This window comes from Euprymna scolopes, chromosome 37, assembly GCF_053919585.1.
Source record: "Euprymna scolopes isolate OS-2025 chromosome 37, ASM5391958v1, whole genome shotgun sequence".
NCBI lineage: Eukaryota > Metazoa > Mollusca > Cephalopoda > Sepiida > Sepiolidae > Euprymna > Euprymna scolopes.
Window position 1 is genome coordinate 8,101,047 of NC_136518.1, and position 25,027 is coordinate 8,126,073.

Here is a 25,027-nt window from a genome sequence, read left to right on the forward strand (position 1 = left end):
ATATTCATATTAAAAACCTTTTCTATTTATTTAAAAAGAAAATACAACTTTGTTATATATGGGTCGTAGAATTGTATTCATCTGAAAAAGATCTAGCTAATTTGCATCTTCTTTTAAACATTCATTTTAATTAATTCCCTATTAATCCCTATAAATACAAAATCCCTATTAATACAAAATCCCTATAAATACAAAATCTGCATTTGATCAAAATATCATATTTAAGCATATTTTACAACTGGGCAATGCTGGGCGGCTTGCTAGTATATATAAGTCTGATAAGCAACTTTCGCACTGATAACAAATTGGATGATAACCCTTTCCTTGCTGCAGGTTTAGCTCTACCATTATCGTAAAATCTGTATGGGGTAAGTTCTGCGGTCTGCTGCAAGCTATTCTTCACACCCCCAGTATATAGCAATATGATGCGGCATGGTTGACAGAACAAGAACAATATACCTTAAAAGTTGTTTTTTTTTAATGTGGGGGGAAAAAATCAAGTTTTCTAAAAAAAAAAAAAAAAAAAAAAAAAAAAAAGGGTGAGGGCATTTTGGATTGGGACACAATTTAAAATTTCCTCAGCCTAGAAAGATTTATCCCCCACTCACCGAGAACAGAAAAGATAAAAAGTGTAGTATGGGAACAGATACTATTGTTGGATATTGACCGGGCAATGCCAGGAGATTTGCTGGTCCATGAATATTATGATTATTCACGCCAAAATGTTTCATCAGCTAAAACAAAGAATTCAGTTTGAAATTCTGCAAAGATTCTCGAGTTTAACCAAATGCACCGGAAGGTGAAAGGTTAATTTTTTGTTTTTTTAGTTTAAACTAGTGGGGGTACTCGGCATTGCCTGGGTGTAGAGAGGTGGTGTAGTAAGGATATTGAGCAAGAGTAAAGCAAACGGGGAAAAAATCACATAATAACCTTGTTTATATGTTACAACTTTCAACAAAAAAAAAAGACATCCATTACGTGGACGTGAACGTGAAATCCGGAGCTTACGACGTGGCCTCAATATCCACTGCTCCACGACGACGTCATCGAAATAACTTTGTTTTAGATTCTCTAAACTAATTCAAGAAAGAAAGCTAGACGCATGTGCGTGGTTGCCGAAGTTTGTTAAAAAGGAGCGTTTTTTTTTTTTTTTTTTTTTTGTAACCCTCCCTTGTTTTAAAAGATCATATCCATACGAAATAATTGACCGTCTTTTTTCTGATTTTCACATATTATTCAACTGAAACATTGCTCTTTGAGATGGTACCAGTTTCGACCTGGTTTGATGGCGCTGAGAAAAGTTTTTGGCAGACATGCAAACATTTTGCCTTTTATATATTAGACTAACGGGGGGTTACCTGACGTTGCCCGGGTGCTTGTAGGTGTGTACATTTGGGGGGTGGGGTAAAGAAGAACGAAAAGGAAACTTAACCCTGTTTAAATATAGAAAAAAAAAAGATAAAAAACAGCGATTTTAAAAATGGGGAAAAAAATAAGCCGGTGGGGGGGGGGGCTTGGTGACAGGTCGGCTTGAGGCCCATAAGCTGAGCCTGAACAACTGTGCTACAGCGACAGTCAATGTAAGAGCGATTAAAAAGTTAATATCAAACATTACACTATTCCTCAGTTTTTAATGAGGTCAAATTGTTTTACTGCGGGATAGTTGACGGTGACGTTTACATCCGGTTCGAATCCGGTTTTGCTGTTTTTTATACTGAAAAGTGAAAGCAACATGCGGCAATCCGAATATGTGGAATATTTATCTTTTCAAAATCGGGCAAATTAAATAGACAGGTGACCCCCGTTGTTAATTCGTACGTATTGTGATTTAGATGTGATATAAAAAGTTTTAAGAAGAAGCGACACCCATGAGAAGGCGTTGAAAAAAAGCCTTTCTCGGACATACACGAAAACACACGCACGCACACACACACACACATTTTTGCTTTTATAAATATATATATATATATAAATGACAATAATTGTTTTCTAATCCTTTTTGCAGGAACACGGCCAAAGTTGCAATTGCTGGTGGCGCCGTGTATTATACCGTGCAACAAGGCGTGTGGAGTACAACAAGTGAGGGATCCGAGGCTCTTGACAATGTAAGGAATACACTCTTGCCTGCGACTGCAACGGAATATATTAGCAAGGTAATGTCAGAAAAAAGATTCTGTTTTTTTGTTTTTAAATAATTTTCTTGTTTTCTCATGAGAAAGATAATTTTACGTCAATAATCCAAATAAAATAATCTTTCCTTCAAATTTCCTTTTTAACATTCAAATCTATTCCAGGTTTGTAAAAATACAGGCTGTCCCCAAAAAGCTAAGTCATTACAACACCAAGGAGTGGATAGAATCGTAGAGTGGTACTTTCAGTTAAATTCACATTTCTAATCTGTCAGCTTCTTTTGGGATATCCTATATGCTATATCCTCCCTATATATATAAAACAAACTCATTTTTTCCCCTCTGATTTTGACCTTGATAGGATTAAAAATGAAGACATTTCATGTAAATGTAATATGCACAAACTGTAGCACAATATCTGAGGTGTGTTATAGGCTTATTACCTATCCACTTCCTCGATAATCGTAGATTCCTATATTCTGTCTGCTGAGAGTTCACGGCCAAAATCAGTTAAGATTAATGGAAGTGGTAAAATCTTTTCTCTCTAATAAATTCCTCATTCGCCCGCCACCACTAACACCGTTGCGGGATCGTCCACAAGACAGTTACGAAAGAACACCAGTTTGGGTTTTCTTTACTTTATAGGTGCTTCAAAAAAGCGGAATGGAATTTTAATTCTACTGGGTAAAACGCACCAGGGAGTTAACCAAATCGAAGGGTTATTTATGTCATTTTTTTTCGCTACATTTCGTTTTGTGGTTGATTTAAAAAAAAAAAAAAAAAAAAAAAAAAATGGAATGGACTGGGTGAAACGCACCATGAAGTTAACCGAATCGAGGGGTTATTTATGCCATTTTTTTTATTTTTTTTTCTTTTGGCTGTGTTTTTTTGTTTTTGTTTATCTGAACACGTCCATCATTTCTGTTTTTCTGATTTCTTTTTTAAAAAAGTTTTACGCTTGTTCGCTGTTTTCTTCTCTTTTTTTTTTGCTTTGGTTTTGCCAACTTCTTAAAAGAATTTTAACATTGTTTTTATTTATATTTTTATTTTTAAACAGGTTTATTCTTCACTTTACACCCCCCCCCTTACAAACACACCTCCAAAATAAAAAACGGGCAACGCCGGGTACCCACCGCTAGTGTGTATGTGTATATATATATATATATATATATATATATATATATATATATATAATGTATATATATGTATGCATATGTAAGTGAGAATGTGTGTGAGGACACTTCTCAACATATATACTCAACATATTTTGGATCTATAAACTTGAAATTCCGTATATAAGATATTCAAGCACGTGGAAAATTTTTTAATTAGTTTTCATTCAGAAAAACGTGCTGCTAAAGGGTCAAAATTGGTGGCGATCAAATTTTTATGTTTGCTGTTTCATGAATGCGTATGCGTGAATGGTTTACATGATCGGATCAAGCCGGCTTAATGGTTATCGTATTTGACTCCGTCTTTAGGTTTTGGTTTCGATCTCAGCTCCAGTATTTTCTCTTTTTTTAAACTTACAAGAAGTGAATTGTTTAGAAAAAAACATAATATTCATATGTATGCATCTCAGTTTCTGTATGAATTAAAATATAATACATTTATGTGTATTTTATGACCGGGCAATACCAGGCCTGCTTATATATATATATATATATATATATATATATATATATATACTAGCAAAAGTACCCGTCGTTGACTGGGTTAAAAAACAGCCTACAGAAAATGGACTCTGATTTATGAAAGTACTAGCGGGGGTACCCGGTGTTGCCCGGGTGTTTGAAGGTGTGTGTGGTGCTAAATAAAAAAGAACTCGGTGGGGGGGGGGTGTTAGGATCGAACCCGAAGCCCTGAGTTGAAGTTTGAAAACAAAATCGGCCAGCCAGAATGAGTTAGTGAAAGATGTTTGAATTCATTCAAGAACAAAATTGACAGTTGCGCGTCCGGAAGTCGTCGAGCGTTACGACGACGATGATGTAGGTTTGTTTGTTATAAGCGAAGTAAAAAAAGAAAACAACGCTAACACTTAAGCGGGGGAAAAAAAACACAAAAAAAATTAACGTAAGGCAAACGAACGATGAAAACAGAAAAACGAACACGTGAAAAATGGCTTCAATAAGCCTGTTTCGATATTAAAATTTAAAAAATCGGTGGGTACCCGGGGGTTTTTGGGTGTCACTAATAATAAGTGAAGTAAAAAAAAAAAAAAAGCAGAAAAGCAAAACACTGGTTCAATATTTAAATTTAAAAAGTCGAAAAAAAAACCAAAAAAAAAAAACCATCTCACACCACGATTCGAACCCAAAACGTTTAGATAATGAACCAAGGCCTTAAGCAACTGAGCTAACGCGACGTACATGAAATTTATTCGGTTTTTCAACTATGTAAAGTAAATCAGGTCACGGCGTCATCTGACACATGCATAGAATCGGTCATTGTCACGAGAGGACCATTTTTGTTGACCCCCCCCCCCCCCGTCGAAAATTGTCGATTTCAGGGTGAAAAAGTTAACGTTTTTGGCCAATTTTTCGATATTTTTCGAGCAAAGGATGGCACTTCGATGTGATACCGAGTTTGTGAATTTTTGTCGCGTCTGTCAAAAGTTTTTAGCAGACATCCAAACATACACACAAACATACATACATACATACATTTTCGCTTTTATATATATAGACTAGCAGGGCTACCCGGCGTTGCTCGGGACCGTATAAACAATGAAAAAACAAAAGCAGATATTGAACATATGTTTTATTCTTAGGGGAGAGGAATCTTTCATCTCAAGTTTTAGCGTTACAAACAAACATTTGTCTTTTATATATATAGATAATGACAGGTTTTTGGAGGGGCCCCTCTCGAAGGTAACTGATCAGTTGACCAACTTCTAGTGGTCCGTTTGACGTGAAATTTCGATATTTGTCATCCGGGTGATGGGGCTTCGATATGATACCAAATTTGTCAAGTTTAGTTCCGTCTTTCAAAAGTTTTAGCGTTACAAACAAACATACATACATACACACAGACGTTTGGCTTTTATATATATAGAAGACTAGCAGGGCTACCCGGCGTTGCTCGGGACCGTATAAACAATGAAAAAACAAAAGCAGATATTGAACATATGTTTTATTCTTAGGGGAGAGGAATCTTTCATCTCAAGTTTTAGCGTTAATGACAGGTTTTTTGGGGGCCCCCCTCGAAGATAACTGATCAGTTGACCAACTTCTAGTAGTCCGTTTGACGTGAAATTTCGATATTTGTCATCCGGGTGATGGGGCTTCGATATGATACCAAATTTGTCAAGTTTGGTTCCGTCTTTCAAAAGTTTTAGCGTTACAAACAAACATACATACATACATACATACACACCGATTTTTGCCTTTTATATATATAGATGATAGGTTATGAAAAGGAAGGGTTGTAAAGAGATAGCTTCGAATTTGGGGGTATCAAAACCAAAGCAAAATATGATGAAAGTAAAAATAAAATAGATAAACCCCATCATTTATTATACCATACCTGTTCACACTGAAACACTTATCACAATATTCTGTGGATCTATATTAAAAAACCTTGTTAAACTTTGTGACATATTTCAATTCTATTGAGTTCAGGCGCAAACGAACACCCCCATAATTTTATCATACCATATTTTTTCAAACTGAAACATAATTATCAAAGTATACTTACGCAGATAGATATGAAAAGTCATTATTAAAGTTTGTGCCTATTTCCATTCTATGGAGGCCAGGCGCAAACGCAGACCCCACAATTTTATTATACCATGCCTAATTAAGTTAAAACATATTTATCAAAGTATCCTTATGTACATCTATATCAAAAACACTTGTAAACGTTTTTTTTTTTTTTTTTTCATTTTTTAATTTTTTATTTCCATACTTTGTGGACCAGGCGCGTACGCAGACCCCACAATTTTAATGAATTATCATTATGCCAGATCAAACATACTCATTCCTGTGTCTCGATACATCTTCTAGCATTATATGTGATCAGTTTTCTATAATAGTCAACCCATATAAGAGCCTTTTCGTGACTACACACACACAGACGTTCAGCTTTATATATAGATATATGTGTGTGTGTGTGTGTGTGTGTTATTTGTTTTTCACAATATATTTTGAATGAATTCAATTATTTATATGAAAGTGCATTTTTACCTAAATGCGAGTTGGGAATAATTTCCCCTTGTACCAATTTGGTGCCCCCAAATGGGGAGCGGCATATGTATTGTTTTTAAAATATAATTATCCACTGACACGTGTTTCGTCGATATATATATATATACTAGATAAGCAATATAAACTTGGACTAGTGTATTACAACTATGGATCTTATGTCGTTTGCAAAATGAGATGATGTAATCTACTAAAACCTGTGGAAGACTTAAGGAAAATCCTTTATGACATCATATTCCGAAGTACCAAAAAAATCATGTCGTCCGATAAAATAGAGCATAGATTTCTGCCGCTTGTTGGGCATCACCAGGTAACCTTGCTGGTCATTGTTTAAATCGGTCAATAAAACTGTGTGCGTCTGTTTTAAGCCTTCTTTGACCAAAGGTCGAGTCATTCTGTGGGTTTCTTTCGTTACAAAACTTTTTCTGTTTTGGTTTGTAAAAACCTTTTCTCTTTTTGCTTTTTTGTTTTCATGCGAACACAGTGTTTTCTTGTTTCTCGCTTCTCGCGACCAATCTCCCGTAAATGATTTTTTTTGTCCATTCAGTGAGAGGAAGCGGAGGAACGGGAGTTACACGGAGCATGTCTTCATAATAGTCTGGTTGTAAAAATCTTGTTGGATCTAGAGAGAAAGAAAAAAAATATATATCCCTTGTTTATTTAACCAGGCTTAATCAGTTTAAAGTATTGGGTTGGCAACTAAGTTCTTGCCATTTTATATACTGTTTTGAAAATTTTTTTATACTAGCAATTCAACCCGGCTTTGCTCGGGCCCTATGTACTGTTCATAACTTTATGTGTGTATATATATATATATATATATATATTAAAAAGTTTGACTCCTGTTCAGGTAACCTACATCTAAAATTTCACATGTTTAGACCCAAAATTGGCGGAGTAGTTTGGTAGCATCTGCAAAGGTCAACTCTTTCAACTTTGACCTTTTGGCAGCCAAATTTTCACCCAAAAACTGATTAAAAAGCTTGCTGCGTGTCTGAATACCCTTTATGTAAAATTTCAAATGTTTAGACCCAAAATTGGCTGAATAGTTTGCTAGAGACCGTAAATCTTTTGAACTCTGACCCTTTGGTAGGCAAATTTTCAGCCAAAAACCAATTAAAAAGCTTGCCCTATGTCTGAATACACTTTATGTAAAATTTCAAATTTTTACACCAAAAATTGGCAGAGTAATTGTGTAGAAACTGCAGAGATCAAATTTTTTTAAATTATAACCTCAATTTCGACCCCTTGGGCTGAAATCAAATTAAAAAGTTTGATCCATGTCCAAGTAACCTACATCGAAAATTTCAAGTGTTTCAACTCAAAATTGGCGGAGGAGTTTGGTAGAGTTTTCAAAGGTGAAATCGTTGAACTTTGACCTCTTGACAGACAAATTTCTGGCGGAAAACCGATTAAAAAGATTTTCCCAAATCTCAATACCCCTTATGTAAAATCTCGAGTCTGGAGACTGAAAATTGACTGAGTAGTTTGGTAGGGAAATATACACACACACACACACAATTTCACTTTTATAGATATATAGGATTTATTTTTTTGAATCAAAGCTAAATGATTTATACCGAAAAATTATTGAAAAAGTTGTGAACGCAATTGGACAATACATCATTTGTTGAATAGTTCATTTTTATTTTACTTTTAAAAAATGTATATTTAAAAAAACAGCAAGAACTTAGTTGCCAACCTAAGGGGAATTCTTGTGCCTACTTTATTAATATAGAGATAAACCGTGGCCACCGATGTATAGAAGGCCTGTTAACTGAAAAATGCCTACAGGCAATGCAGGTAAGATTTGTCAAACTGTTACTGTCGATACTATGTGAGGTCATTTTTAAAAAGAGCATTAAAACATGTTAAAAAAGTAAAGAAAGGAACCCTATTCGATTAATAATGAAACTGAATTTTATTCAATATCTATAATATAAAGCTGAATGTGTGTGTGTCTGGTTACAAATAGGCTCCTATATGGTTGACTATTTTAAAAAACTGATTACATATAATGATAGAAGATGTATTGAGACACAGGAATGGGTATGTTTGATCTGGCAGAACAGTGGTTCATTAAAATTGTGGGGTCTGCGTTCGTGCCTGGTCCGTAAAGTATGGAAATAAAAAAAAATTAAAAAATTAAAAAAAAAACGTTTACAAGTGTTTTTGATATAGATGTACATAAGAATACTTTGATAAGTATGTTTTAACTTAAATAGGGATGGTATAATAAAATTGTGGGGTCTGCGTTTGGGCCTAACCTCCATAGAATGGAAATAGGCACAAACTTTAATAAAGACTTTTCATATCTATCTGCGTAAGTATACTTTGATAAATATGTTTCAGTTTGAAGAAATATTGTATAATAAAATTATGGGGTGTTCGTTCGCGCCTGACCTCCATAGAATGGGAATATGTCACAAAGTTTAACAAGGTTTTTTAATATAGATCCACAGAATATTGTGATAAGTGTTTCAGTGTGAACAGATATGGTATAATAAATGATGGGGTTTATCTATTTTATTTTTACTTTCATCATATTTTGCTTTGGTTTTGATACCCCCAAATTCAACCCAAATTTACAACCCTTCCTTTTCATAACCTATCATACTTTCATAAATCAGAGTCCATTTTCTGTAGGCTGTTTTTGAACCCAATCAACGACAGGTACTTTTGCTAGTAAAATATAAATATTATCTATGTAAAATTATGTAATTTTAAAGCAATATACAATCTAATACTGATAAAACTGAATGATGAATTTAGGGAACAAACAATTAAAGAAACATAAAACACAAACAATTCTTGGCCTTCGGGACAAGATCACAGTAGTGTAGTATCTGTTCTGATGCTACAATTCACCTTTTCTGTCCTCAGTCGATGGAAGAGAAATCTTTCATGGCTGAGACAATTTTTATTTTTATTCCTATCCAAAGTGTCCCTTATTGGGGAGCTGAATTTTCCCCACAAAATTATATGTTGAAATATTTAAAAAAAAACTATTACTTTTAATACATTTAAAGTTTTAGTTTTCTGTTCTTCTATGTTCATTTTGTGTAGCGTATTTTCATCAGTTACATGGTTCGGAATCCTATACTCCACTGTAATCTTCATCTTCATATCAGTGCAGAATACATGAATACGGAAATGAAGTTCACATAACTACTAAAAGACAATCATACCATAATGTGAACATTGGTTAAAAACTAAGAAAATATAGTAAACATCTACGATATTAAATCAGGATGGTGGTGAATTTGGGAAGGGACATTATTATTATTATTTCAATCACTAGGAGTTGTCTCACAGGCCATCATCAGTGATTGCTCACTGGTCGTAATCTGTGATATTTGCTGGAGACCGAGTGACAACAAGTCTCCCCAAATTTCCAATGTTCTCCACCTCTTGACCACTTGTGCAGATAATTGCACATTATTGTAACAGCCGTTTGCCATTGGTGTTTCCTGGGGGTTTGGGTGACAAAATGCCTCCCCAAGGTACCAAATTTAAACTGCACACTTCCAGTGGAGATCTGGTTAATACTCTCCTACCTTGGACTTTCCATTCTCCCTGACCCTTCATAACTAGTTGGTGTGGCGCCAGTCGATGTCATCTAGTTTTTTATTGGTACCTCACGGGAATGTGGACCCTGTGTAAACAAGTTTTAATTTAATGGCTGCTCCCTGAGGTTTTTTTTTTCACTTTCTTTGTATATATCTCATACACTTTTTTTGTAATTGAGCGTGTATTTTATTTTTTTATTTTTTTTTATTTCTTTAATTAAATTTAATTTATACTTTTATTTTGTGCCTGTTTTTATTTTATTTTCATTTTATTTAATTATATTTTCGACACTAAATATTTTTTATTTTTTGTTACATTTATTTTTTTCATATTCAAATAATGATTTTGGCTTTTTTTTTTTTTTTTTTTTTTTTTGCCTCAAATAGTACCTTCAAAAAAATTTCCGTGATTAAATAAACCAATGAAAATCTTTTGCGTATGCGCTTTTTAGGGAGCAATCATTAAATTAAAACCTGTTTACGCAGGGTCCACGTTCCTTGTGAAGTACCTTTTTTTATTACTGTTGTTATAATAATAATAATGATGATGATGCTTGTGCAGTGTACGCACTGTGCTATATCTTAGATAGGATTTTCAAGTTGAATTAAATTTTTATGGTATCTTTTTTTTTTTTTCATTAAATTGTTAGGTGAAAGTGCAGATTAGTTAGAAAGCCCACCTCCTGTTAAGAATGGCTTTCTAAATAATGTTATTACTTCAGCACAGCACAGTACATACATGGCACTAATACCAAACAATATTTATTTATGAGATAAACACAAGAAAATATGTTAACTAAAATTTAATGTACTCTTCATTTTTAGTTCATATCAAAACTTTAATTAAAACTGATTAGTTAATGAATTTTTAGGGTGAATTTGTGTTTGTATGTCTCTGGAGAGAATAGAAAAATGTTCTATTTTCTTTCTCATTATTTACAGATAAAATGTTATTAAACAAACAAACAAAAACTTTGAAGTTTTAAATATATTTTAAAGAAATAAATTACACCCGGTGCTAAAATATTGAATTCATTAATCGTTTTTGTTAAAAAAAAAAAAAAAAAAAAAAAACAACAAAAAAAAGTTGTGAAAAATGCTTCTAAAATATTTGGAAATACTCAATGAAAAGTCTTATTCATTTATTAAAAGAATGGACTAAAAATATAAAAATTGTTTGTTTTGCAGTTTAAAAAAAATAAAATAAAATGAAATATTCGACTTCGTTCGATAGAAATAAAAGTTCCGAAACAAGTTAGCTTCCTGTTATATTTTGTTAAATTAAAATTATCTCAACGTGCAATCATAATAATTGCAATTATATAATTATCCAAATGGAGAATTGTTTTTTCTCTTTAGGAGGAGAAAAAACATGCACGTTTGGACTACCTTCATAAAATTACTACAGCCACAATCTAAGGCAACAAAAAATATTTTTTATGACCACGTGGTTAGACACTGGAAACTTTAGGCAGCCTTTACCTACATGTTGATCTGATGACATCACGCTGTCATGTTCACCAGCCTCCTCTCTCCGTAGCCATGAATAAACACTGTTGGTACTAATATTACAAGAAATGTAATGGTGTAAGGGAGTAACTCTTCTTAACTTAAAGTCAACTATTCAAACAGTATATCAGATGAATTTAAAGCAAATACAATCCTTGATCAATAAAAAAATTAAGAGAAATTTTTATTTACCCGAAACTTAAATCTTTAACTAAATTCTGGAAATGCCTTTTGGGGAGTTTCTTTCGGCTGGAGCAAGAGCCGTGATAGCACAGTGTCTTTATACAAAATTTTTTGGATTGTTTTAGAATGTTCTTTTTGAGTTGAAAAAAAAAGGATACCTTTTTGTTCTCTTGAAGATGTTCTTTAATTAAAAGAACATTTATGTATTTTCTTTATTCAATTTTATTAAATATTAGTAATCATTTTAATTACTAGCATTTGTTTTTTTTTTTTTGATTTACTATTAAAATTAAAATCTAGCTTCATCTCTAATGTCCTAAGAATCATATTAAGAAGATTCAGTGTGTTAGCTGTTGAAATGAATCTTGTATAAAAAACTTCTGTATCATTTTTGTACTTTTTTTTTTTTTTTTTTTTTTTTTTTTTTAAGAGGAATGAAATTTTTGCCACAAGTTTATGATTTAATAATTATTATTTCCCTTTTGATTGATTTTCATTTACCATAAGATGGCGTGACACGTTTGGAAGGATTTTTCACTTGTTCAAATTTGGAAGGATTTCTCACTTGCATTAAAACAACGAGATGGCAAATTTTTTGTAATTTCCAACAGTCATAATTCAATGACGAATTGAGCTACTAAAATAAATTTCATATTTGTTTTGCCATGAAAAAAAAAAATGTGACCATAAAAGGTATTAGATATAATGAAAATAAAATGTTGATTTGAGATATACCTGTTAAAAATTTTGTACTTTTCGTCCAACTGTAGATAAAAAATAACTTGTGTTGAATTAATCTTGTACAAGGAAATATTTACAATATGAATTGTATATCATGCATTGGGTTATTACTGGACAGACAACCAACCAGAAATACTATTGATTGAGATTGTCGGACTGACTTCCTCATCTTGGTTGTTATCGTCACAACGTTTCGGACGTTTTGTCCTCCGGCCTTCATCAGGTGTTTTGTATCGAACTGGGGAACCGTTTGTTAGAAGTCAAAACACCTGATGAAGGCCAGAGGACAAAACGGCCAAAACGTTGTGACGATAACAACCAAGATGAGGAAGGATAACAACCAAGATGAGGAAGTCAGTCCGACAATCTCAATCAATGAAAACACCTCATCTCAAAAATACAGACAATTACTAAGAAATACTATGTTGAGGTTTTAATGGAGTTCAAGAGGAGATTCCGTCAGAAGAGGCCAGCACGCTTCAACTCAGGCCAGTGGCATTTCCACCTGGACAATACACCAGTTCACAACTCCATCCTTATCACAAACTATTTGAACAAGATGAGCATCAAGACAGTTCCTCACCCTCCCTATTGTCCAGACCTTGGTCCCTGTGACTTTTGATTATTCTCTAAGCTCAAAGAAAACCTTAGAGGCTGTTGTTATGAGACAATTGAGATGAAAGAAGCTATGACGAGGGTCATTGACACCTTCACACAAGAGAACTTCTATGGAGCCTTCCAAAAGTTGTTGAAAGGGCAAAACAAGTGTATTGCAGCCAGAAGAGATTATTTGAAGGGGACTAGAGTGTGTACCATCAATAAAAGTAACCATACGAAAAAAAACAGCCTGGAAACTGATTGAAGGAACTTCGTATTGCATATATGCATTAGATAACCGAAAAAGTTTTGAAATGTTATTCAATTACAAAACTAAAGTTTACGGTTGCATTTAAAATGTTATAATCTCCAAAGAAAATAAACTTTTTTTTTTTGTTAAATTTTTATAGATTCCTTCTCTGCGAGGCTTTTACACGTCAACCCTCGGAATATGGAATCAAGGTAAGTGTGCTACACCTGCCAGCCAATCAGTTTTATTCTTGTTGTCATGTGACATTGTATAAAGTATACTCACCTAATCATATCGGTATAACATGGCACGAAGAAACAAAAATCCAACTTGGCACCTCTTTAAAGTGCAAACGAAATGCATTTATTCATGGTTTTTCCAAAACAACGCAATTTCGTTATATTTCAAAATCCTTTCACACACCCATGTGGCTTTTAAAAGTCTCTGTCACTGCCATCTCACGCCAGTGCCAGCCAGTGCCTTCTCAGCCTCATATTCACACGTCTATCTTGCCCTGAACGCAACTTGCTTCTCTCTTTGACCGTGTGGTGTATTTTTTTTCTCTCCTTTTCTTGTGACGCAAGCTCACACATACTTGCTAATTTGCATATGGGCTTTAACGGTTGCTGCTGCTAATATTTTTGCTAGCCAGCTATATGTGCCTCTGTCATATCAAAGAACCTATTCTTGATTTCATATGCTGGGCCCTTCTGATTGTGCAGTGATAATAAAACTTTCTCAAATACACTTGTGATGTTAGACTGTATAAGGGCGTTAACTTTAGTCAAAATCTGACTTTCCTTCTTTAATTGGATTTTTTTCAATTATCAATTTTCAATATTTATCAGAGGCATTTCAATACAAAACCTATCCAAGAACACTCCCAAGCACATAAAGTACATTTGTGTGAAATTTTAAAAATATCGGTCCTGCGATTTTATAGTGCATAGGAAACAAACTCACACACAAAGTGCCTTTTATAAATAAGTAGAAATAATAATGTTGGTGGTCATTATTCAGCCACCCAGAGGAGACATTCACTGAAGATAACATCCAACTAATCTCCGGATATTGTTTCATTTTTTTTTTGATAATCTGGTAGCTTAGTGTCCATTTGATAGTAGTTTTCTGAAAAAAGACGAAAATAAAAAAAATATAAGAAGGATAAAGCTCATACATGTGAACCAAAGTCCCTTATTGAAAACCTCAACAAGCCTAACGAGCCAGAGAAGGGATACACTATCCCTAAACTCCCTAGAACCAACTCCTCTATCTCCAATGTTTAACCTCATCTCCTATTCTTGCGGGTCCTGTCGGTGGGGCATTAGAATATGCCGACTGCCCCCCCTGCAGTGGGTAAAAGTCCCTCAATGGGGGTCCTGGATATGACCTTATCCAGTGGTGAGGCCCCAGCTTGTGGGCTTTGGGGAGTGTGGAGCCACCCTTTAATTACCATTGCTCCCGGGTCCACTCTGACCCGGAGGGGTAGTACCTGTTAGGGTTCCAACTATGGGTTAAATAGAAACCGACTTGACAGCAACAAATATATTCTATTTAAAAAATTTTATTCAAAATCTTTGGATTCGGCATTAAATAACCCGAAAAGGGTTGATATGCCGTAAAACAAAAACAACCAACCAACCTATTCTTGCGCCTCCTCCAGGGTTTCTTCATGCCTGCTTGACCGGCCTTTTGTTAGCGGTCATTGTTCAGCCACCCAGCAAAGACATCCACTGAAGATAAAATCCAGCTAGTCTCCAGATATTGTTTCTCTCACAAAGCCGATTCCAGTGATCCTCTTCTTTCAAATGAGGCACTTACTTTTTTTTTTAATAAAGAGAATACCTCTTGGGTGATCTGACTCTGGTCAAAGATATTTTCAGCTCCTTGTGCCTCCCTCTTCCTTCTTCCTCTGGCCAAACATCCAACAACCGCACCATCATGTATAATTCCGTTGTCTTCTGTGTAGGACAAAGAACCACAAAATGTTGTCTGTTGAGGCATTTTTGTTGGTCAGTTCATCTCCTCATCTGCTAATGCTCTATCTGCTCTTGCCTGATTTTGACTCCAATCTCGAGAAGGGGGGGGGGTGTCTGATCTGCCACTGCCCCATATTGAAGACTGTCCATAACTAACTCTGACTACTAAATGTATTGACTCAAAAACCAGAAATCTTATGTCCGGTGTTTTGTCTAAAAGTGACTGAAGTAAAAAATGACTCGCCTTCTCGGTCACTCCTAGCATGGCCACTCATTTGATTTCCTAATTTCCTTGATGTGCCTTGGTGAATCATTTCTTCCTATTTTATGACTTTTTTTTTTTTTTTTTGTTAATTTTCTGCTTGTTTATACAGGGCTCTACAGACAAATTTATCTTTAGTTGATCAGTGACAACTAAATATTTTCGTTTACTAGCCAAATAGAAAAGTCACTAGCCAAAACCCACATGATTTTAAGAATATGACATCTTCGTTCTGTGATGAGTATGTACATCATAAAGATTTTTCTGTGTTTTTTTTTTTTTAATAAGTGTAATTTTTTTTTTTTTTAAGGAATTACCACTTATCAAGGCCCAGAGGCCACTTGAGGATAAGGGTTAAAGACTCTACAGTGATTCAAATGACAATATCATAGTAATCGTTAGAAATGTAACTTTGGTAAATTGGATTAGTTAACGGGAACGGCTCATCAAGAACTTGGTTACATATTTTATGTTGATACTTGAAGCTATAAACATTCTAATTTCTTCAGATATTTTTTTAAAACCGCCTTCGTTAAAAAAAAAAAAGAGTATATTGTTCTATTAAACTTTTATTGTTTAAATAATTTAACTTTGTTCGTTTTATTAAAGAAAAAAAAAAACTTTGAAAAGATATTTTTCACTCAGTAGTGACCTTTGGAATATTGTCGGTGAAAGAAATACAATCGCTAAAAGATAAGCGTTTCATTTTTTCTAGTCGCCACTTTGAAAAATCACTCGCAAATGCGACTGTTTCAATCGCAATGTAAAGCCCTGTTATATAATAATATACTGAGGCATTTTATGTTTGTCTGCATGTTATCAATTTTTATATAGATTTAAAACAAAATTGATCATTCTATAAGCAAAGATTGATTGGTAATAAATCTGATGTCACTATGGTAATTAATTCAAACTTTATTCATTTTAAAATGAAATGTTCCAAAATCAACTGTTGGATAGCAGAAGGGGGGTATATATTATCTGTATGTTCATGTACATATATAAGCGTGCATATATATCTCGGTTATATTATGAGTGTATATATATGTGTATATATATATATATATATATATATATATAGTGGAGATGGTAATTAATAAAAACTGAAGAAAGTGCTCAATACTGTTGTAGAGCAAATATGCGTTTTATTTTTTATTACCGTATCTTTCTGTTAAGTTACATTATTGTTTTGGCTACTCAGCCGTTTTTTTGGCCGTCTGTAGCATCCTCAGACTTTTACAGGACATTTCTGTAAAAGTCTGAGGACGCTACAGATGGCCAAAAAAACGGCCGAGTAGCCGAAACAATAATGTAACTTAACAGAAAGATACGGTAATAAAAAATAAAACGTGTATATATATATATATTTCTTTCCGGTAGGGAGATATCCAAAAATTGAAAATAATTTAATTTCAACAACGGTCGTTGATAGTGCTCAATTATAAGAGAGTAAATTATATTTTTTCAAAAATTTTTTTTTTTTTTATGTAAATACAGTCATATCTTGCTACGACGTGCAGACCGTTTCAATCATATTAGATATCATCAGGCAAGAACCTTAATTTTTGCCTATTGCCAGTCATGGCAAATTCTCTCTCTTCAAAATTTGAAAAGGTCTGGAACCTTTTTAATTTTTTGTGCCTTAATTTTTCTGGCCTGATGATATCTAATATGATTGAAACGGTCTGCACATCGTAGCAAGATATTACTGTATTTACATAAAAAAAATTTTTTTTTTTAAATCATCTAGCAGATCATCTAGTGTGCAATTCATATTTATGCAATAGTCCATTTTTTTTTTTCTTTTTCTTTTTTTACAAGGAAATCACAAATTATCAAGGCCCAGAGGCCACTCGAGGATAAGCGTTAAAGTGTGTACAGTGGTCAAAAGAACAATATAGTATTCGTTAGAAGTGTAAATTTAGTAAATTGGATTATTTAAGGGGAACGGCTTATGAAACAATTGACGTGTACGTATCGAAACAGTTGTAGACAAAATAGTTCGTTTCAGCAGTTGTAGACGAACAAAACACGTACCTGGTTTATATATGAAAACATTTATTCTCTCGATTTTGGCCAGCATCCTCAGAGATTGCAGCGTCTTCACATCTTGGCTGTGTCAGTAGACGTTGCTCCCCGCATCATGAGGAGAGATCACCTCCCCCTTGAGTCATCCGTTTTCCCCGTGTTTCTCCTTTTTTTTTTTTTTTTTTTAATCACTTCCTAACACTCTGGGGATGTGGACGTCCATGGTATCACAAAGTAAAAATCAGATATAATGACTGATTAAAATCTACTCAAATCTACGAATCATCATGTGTCCCAAACCCCAACGCTGATGTAAGCCTAAATCTAGTTATTTCATTTACGTAAACTAAAATTCCTCCAGAACTTTGTTTTCTAAGTTAACGTTCCTTTGCAGCCTTTTATTATTTCAGCTGTCACTAATGTTTTCACCCTTGGCACTGTCTGCCACAGTTAAGATACTATGCCGGGATCACAGCTAAAGGGTTACAACATTACACAACCACCTTTGTGTGCCTTGAGGAATCATTTCCTCCTGTTGTTCCTATTTACTTTGCCTCCCCACGAGGGCAGAGTTAGACACCAAGGTCAGTTTTTAATGTGGGGGAAGGAACGAAAATAAAAATTTTCTCCATCGTGAAGGATTTCTCCCTCACTAACTGAGAAAAAAAAAAATTGCGGTGTGGTATCAGAACCGATGCTACACTTTGACCATCTGTGCCAGTTTGAAAAAAAAAAAAAAAATATCACTGTTATGAATAATCCAGCCGCGACCAAATATGAGTTGTCTCCCTTGCAACTGAAATGCTTTTTTCTTTTCTGCATAAATTTAACAAAAAAAAATGTGCAAAAATATAAATATTAAACTAAAATGTCTTCTATTGCACGCAGAGCGACGCCGGGTAGATAGAACTGATAATAAAATCAAAATCATTCTCTGCTTTCTGTAGTTCCGCTGAGAAACTCAAGGAGGGTGGGGGAGAAGGGGTCAGATATTGTGATTGGCTGTTATTTTATGTTATTTTGATAGAAATAGCTATTAAGCGTTAAATATTTGTGAGGCATTCCCTGTTTTTAATATTGGCCATTAAATCCTCTTTTTGTACATTTTATGCGCGACAAGACATCTCAATGAGAATAAAACTTGTTTTGTGAGAAACAAACAAAACAAAGAAAATGTCATTGAATAGCACTTAAGATATCAATCTTTTGGACTACTATCTACTATTAAAGACATGATCATCATATTCATCAGCAGCAGCTTAATATCATTTTTTTTTAATGGAAATTACTCCAGACAAGACATAAAGCCACTTAATGTAAAGAGCTAAACATAAAAAAAGTACTTCAAGATCAAAAAACTTTCCAACGATAAGTGTGAGATGGAATAGATTCTGACCCAGAAAACAGCAATTCTTCCCTCTTTGCCAGAAATATTGTGTATGGAATGTGAGGACTAAAGGAATAAAATAAGGGGAGCAAGAGTTATGTGGCTGCTGAAAATGAACCCAAAATCTATTTTCTATCCTAATATATTTTATATACTAGTATGGCTTTTAGGGATTCCAAACTAACCTATCTTGGGTCAGGTTTTTATTTATCCCTCTTTCTCTCAAGTTCATTGTTATCGCTTCATCCCATGTTTTCCTTGGCCTTCCTTTCTTTGTGAACTGGACCTGCTATCTCAACTGTTCTACATCTAATAACCCAAGGCTTCACAGCCATTCTTTCAACATATATATATACCATCAAAGTCTCTTGTTCTGCACACATCTCTCTATATTGTCCAGATTTAATTTTCCTTCCCTTGTGAACTGGACCTGCTATTAGGTTAGTGCAAAAATAATGTAGCTTTTTGACATTCAACTTCAAAAGATCATAACTCCTTTCATAATAAACTTTCTTAATCGAAATACGAAACATTAGAATCAACACATTTTTGCCAACGATAAACAAGTTTATTTATCCCATTACGATAGAAATCTGGAGTTCTGAAAGCGATAAAGTCATTGAAGGCCAATTCGGCATCGTCTCGGTTTTTTTAAGCATTTTTTGTCCAGGAAGTTGTCGAGATGCTTAAAAAAGTGATAATCGGTGGGCGAGAAGTCTGGTGAATATGGCGGATGAGGCAGACTCTCGTAGCCCAATTCATTCAGATTCTGCAGGGTCAATTGAGCAACATACGCACAAGCGTTGTCATGAAGGAGGATTGGTCCATTTATATATTTCGCCCAGATTCAAGAGGCTGTGATGGATGAGACTGGCCACAGACCACCAAACAATCACCATAACCTTTTTTTTTGTGTATAATTTCAAGTGTTGTAGAGCTTCTCCAGTATCCAACCACTGTGCTAAATGTCACCGGTTGTCGTAGAGTATCCACTTCTCATCACACGTCACAATCCGCTTGAGAAATGGATTATTTTTGTTGCACAGAAGGAGCATAGAAGACACCTCGAAACGACGATTTTTTTGATTATCATTCAATTCATGCAGCACCCATTTATCCAACTGTTTTGATTTTTCTATTTGTTTAAAAATGGTGAACGACTGTTGAGTGGTTGAACTCGAGTTCAACAGCAACTTCTTGTGTATTTTTGCGAGGATCGGATTCAATTAAAGCTTTCAAATGTTATCAACCGCAGTCGGCCAGCCGCGACTGTCTTCATTTTCGAGACTCTTGTCACCATTGTGAAATTTCTTGAAACACCGTTATGCCACACATTTAGTGGCTTCTGGGCCAAACACATCATTGATATCACGAGCTGTCTCGGCAGCTTTTCAGCTTAGTTTGAACTGGAGCAAGAATATCGTGTGGATTTGAATTTTGTCTATACTGTCGATAAGCCTACAAAAAATGAATGAAGAGATTGAGAACGGTAACGAATAACACAATCCGATAGAGCGAAAAATGCACTTCAAAATTATATATAACATGGCCATATATATATATATATATATATATATATATATATATATATATATATATATATATATCAATGAATTCAGAAATCATATATAAAAGTAACATGTGAAAAAATGATATTGTTTTTGCGCTGACCTTATACCTCAACTGTTCTACCCCATAACCCAAGAACCCTCATCCATACTTTCAACGTGTCCATACCATCAAAGTCTAGTCTCCTGCACAGATCTCCCTATACTGTTCACATTCAATCTTCCTCTGATGTCATCAGATCTAACTCTGTCTTTAACACTTACGTTACACATCCATCATATCATTCTTATCATGCAACACATGTCCTCAACCCTCACCGGCCAGGTTTTACTTGCACTATCACTATCTGAAACGGGTAAATTAATTTTCAATTTCTGCAAACCTGCTCCATCCATCTACAATAAAACCTGCTATGCATGTTTGAAAGTCGAACATGCCTGACGAAGGGAAGACATCCCGAAATATAGCATCACAGACACACTACCTGACCGTCTGATGCAAGTAAGAACATCCTACATGCAAGATATTAAAAAAAAAGCATACATATATATGAATTAGTGATGGGATGATTCCAATATTTTTCCTGATTCCGATACAATTACCGATTCCGATACGATTACCGATTCCAGTTCTTTATAAATCTCTAAATATTTAACGATAAAAGTGTTATTTTGTCACGATTACCATAAAAACACATCTTAAATGTGCTTATATTTTCCCTAACGTAAAACACAATTGTGATCAGGTGATCTAGAGATTTTAGTCTTCCTGGAAGTTAATTATTTTATTATTACTACAAGCAGTGGAACATGGTTCTTATACCAAAACCAAATAAAAAAGATAATTTAAGAGATCCGTTTTGACATCGGAAAATAGGCTAAAATTTTTCTGATTCCGATATCCCAAAAAGCTCAGATTTTTCCAGATTCCAATTCCGATTAATCGTCCCAACACTAATATGGATACATATACACATAAATTGGATCAATAAAAGTGAAACTGCGTAGCAGGTTCTATCATTATATCTTAAGTTGCGTTAGTTTGAGTCCATCCGTCACACGGTCACATTTTTCTGCTTTCTATAAACTTAAATTTCTTCAATACAAAACAATACACTATTCTTATCTCCAAAAATACTTTCCAGTAAAAAGATGGGCTTATTTGTTTCTACGACTCATTGTTTTCGTACATTTAAGACTGTCCTCAACTAAAGATATCCACTCTATTCTTACCTTTGTTGAAAATGCTTTTGATCTGTTTATAAAGCTGTCCTCAAATACATTACGCACCTTGTATATCTATACCTAAAGCTGTGGATCTTGTTTGTCTGTCTGTCTGGGAGTTTGTTTTGTTTTTTTACTTTTAAGTGGACAAACCCACAACTGCCCTTTATAAAGCAAGAAAGAAACAAAGAAAGCAAGAAAGAAAAAGAGAAAAAATAAAAAAAGGAGAAAAATAAAAAAAGAGAGAAAAAGGGAAAAGAAGAAAAAAGAAAGAAAAGGGAAAAGAAATGGGTAATATGAGAAAAAATAAAAAAGAGGGAAAAGAAGAAAAAAAGGGAAAAGAAATGGTTAATAGGAGAAAAAATAAAAAAGAGAGAGAAAGGGAAAAGAAAGAAAAAGGGAAAAGAAATGGTTAATAGGAGAAAAAATAAAAAAGAGAGAAAGGGAAAAGAAAGAAAAAAGGAAAAGAAATGGTTAATAGGAGAAAAAATAAAAAAGAGAGAAAGGGAAAAGAAGAAAAAAGGGAAAAGAAATGGTTAATAGGAGAAAAAATAAAAAAGAGAGAGAAAGGGAAAAGAAAGAAAAAGGGAAAAGAAATGGTTAATAGGAGAAAAAATAAAAAAGAGAGAAAGGGAAAAGAAAGAAAAAAGGAAAAGAAATGGTTAATAGGAGAAAAAATAAAAAAGAGGGAAAAGAAGAAAAAAGAAAGGGAAAAGAAATGGTTAATATGAAAAAAAATAAAAAAGAGGGAAAAGAAGAAAAAAGAAAGGGAAAAGAAATGGTTAATATGAGAAAAAATAAAAAAGAGAGAGAAAGGGAAAAGAAAGAAAAAAGGAAAAGAAATAGTTAATAGGAGAAAAAATAAAAAAGAGGGAAAAGAAGAAAAAAGAAAGGGAAAAGAAATGGTTAATATGAAAAAAAATAAAAAAGAGGGAAAAGAAGAAAAAAGAAAGGGAAAAGAAATGGTTAATATGAGAAAAAATAAAAAAGGGAGAAAAAAAGAAAGGAAAAAAAAGGAAAAAGAAGAAAAAAGGAAAAAGAAGAAAAAAGGAAAAAGAAGAAAAGAAATGGTTAATGCGCACCATCATAACACTAAATAACCCCCCAAAATATTTCTAATTCGAATAATGTCCAAGACAAATACCATCCGATGTGAACAGTTCAACAATTCATATTTTGCATATCGAAGTTGAAAGGAACTATAATAAAATTACGAAACAATATTTTATCTTTTTTTACCTTCGAAAACGCTTTTTTACTAAAAACACATAATTATCTGTTTATAAAGCTGTTCTCAATTCCACTACGCACCTTCTATATCTAAAGCTGTGAATTTTGCTTGTCTGTCTGTCTTTGTGAGAGTTTGTTTTGCAGGTTTTTTTTTTTTTACTTTTAACTGGACAAATACACAACTGTCCTTTATATAATAAATTGTTTTGTACGACATGATTATCTGTTTCTAAGAGTTATTTTTACATATGTTCTCAACTAAGATACACACTGCGATGATTCCCAACCTCAGGCCATATGGCACAAAAAAGAGCCATGTCCAATTACAAGGATGCTACAGTAAAAGATGGGATTATATAAGATGAGAATATAAGGATTATCCATTTCTTTTTTTCTACCAACACACAAACAAAAAGAGAAACTTCCATAAAAAATATAACAGGATTTCTATGTGCTTGCAAATAATACGTCAGAATAAAATTACAAAATATTTTAGCTATACTTATTTTCGAAAACGCTTTTTAGTAAAATGACATGATTATCCGATTCGAAATCATTTTTGTGTGTACGCGTAAATCTGTCAAGTACATTACACATCTCGTATATCTATATCTGTGAATGTTGCTTGTTTGTCTTTGTGGGTGTTTGTTTTATAGTTTTTTACTTTTAACTGGACACATGCACAACTACTCTTTATATAATAGATTGTTTCGTAAAACATTTTTTTTTGTGCACGCATAAATCTGTCTTCAAATAGGCAGTAGTAGTAGTTTTTTTTTACAATATGAAACTTTGAAAACGCTTTTGGAAATGCATCCATGCTTCTCTTTAAGTGGCTATGTTCGTCAGGCTTAAGTTTAAAATAAAATGCAATCTAATATATAAATAGCTGTATGTCTGTCTGTCTCCATATTTTCCAACTCTATCTCCTCCGAAACTAAGAGTTGTAGAGCGGCGCTAGGGACCTCAAATGATTGGATTTTTTACAGGCCATTCTTTTATGGGTCTTTAGTCGGTTAAAATAGTTTTTAAGGGGTCAAAAAATGGGTCAAAATTGGAAAAATCTTTAAAAATTTTGTCCATTCATCTTAGTTTATTTTTAATTTTCGATCAGTTTATATGCGTGTCACGTTGGTACAATGGTAACGTCACCAGCTTTGAATGCTACAGTTTAGGTTTCAATTCTAGCTGATGGCATCCAAATACTTGTTTTTTACTTTTGAAATCATGACTCTATATAGCATTACAAGCGTATGCTGTATTTTCATGGACATCGGCAATATTACATACCTAATCTGCTTCAACAAGTCATCTTTTTTATTTGTGAGTCAATTTTTAAAAGAATTATATTGATGAAAAGAGAATAAAATAAGCATTCCAACGATGTTAATTTATTTTTCTTTTATGCGTTCAATATTTTTATGCTTCAAGTTAAAAATGAAAACACGATAAAAAATGATGACAGCAAAAAGGGAAACAGTTTTTTCAATGTTTACATTTCATACGTTACGTTTGAATACATACACATAGGGTTAAATTTGATTGGATATGGTTGAAATTTTACAGGCTATATAAACAAAGAAGTCCGTCTCTACTGGTGTTTGATTTTTATTTTTACGACCACAAGAAGCAAAGTTACGACCGAGCAAAGTTGACGAAGATTATTTCAAAATTGATAAGATAAATCTGCATATATCATCCATTTTCATATAGATAAGAGTTTCGGAATTATTTTCATGTATAATATGTAAATATTTGATAATTATTAATTGTGCGGAAAATTCTTTAAAATGTCATCTTCAATTCAAATCCGCTTAAAGAAAAAACGGCACTGACCATCGTTGAGTTGTCTACAGTCAGCGTATTAACGAGTTTGTATTCTCTTAAAAATAGAAAACTGTTTTTTTCTGCTTTCAAAACGAAAGCAGAAAAAAAAGTTTCATTTTTTTATTCTGGGTTTGTCAATTTAAAAAAGTTATTTTCAAGTTTTTCAAATTTGATTTCCAAACAATATTTTGTTGTTTTTAACGCTTGTAGTACACATGTACTAAAAGCGTTAAAAAAAATGTACTAAGTACATGCGTTTGTTTTTTAGTGGTAAAATAAACCAAACAAACAAACAAACAAATATAAAAGGTAATTGTGCACTTATGCTGAAATAATGTTATT

At 33.6% G+C, this 25,027-nt stretch overlaps 1 protein-coding gene across 2 annotated transcripts in view; it reads left to right on the forward strand.

Moving 5' to 3' along the window:
• Window positions 1-25,027, forward strand: part of LOC145261068 (MICOS complex subunit MIC13-like) — a 70,684-nt gene that overhangs the window by 36,142 nt on the left and 9,515 nt on the right. For both annotated transcript variants that reach the window (XM_080119237.1, XM_080119238.1), the window contains exons 2-3: window positions 2,006-2,153; window positions 13,341-13,392. In XM_080119237.1, the coding sequence (XP_079975363.1) occupies window positions 2,006-2,153; window positions 13,341-13,392 (200 nt within the window). The remainder of the gene's footprint in view (window positions 1-2,005; window positions 2,154-13,340; window positions 13,393-25,027) is intronic.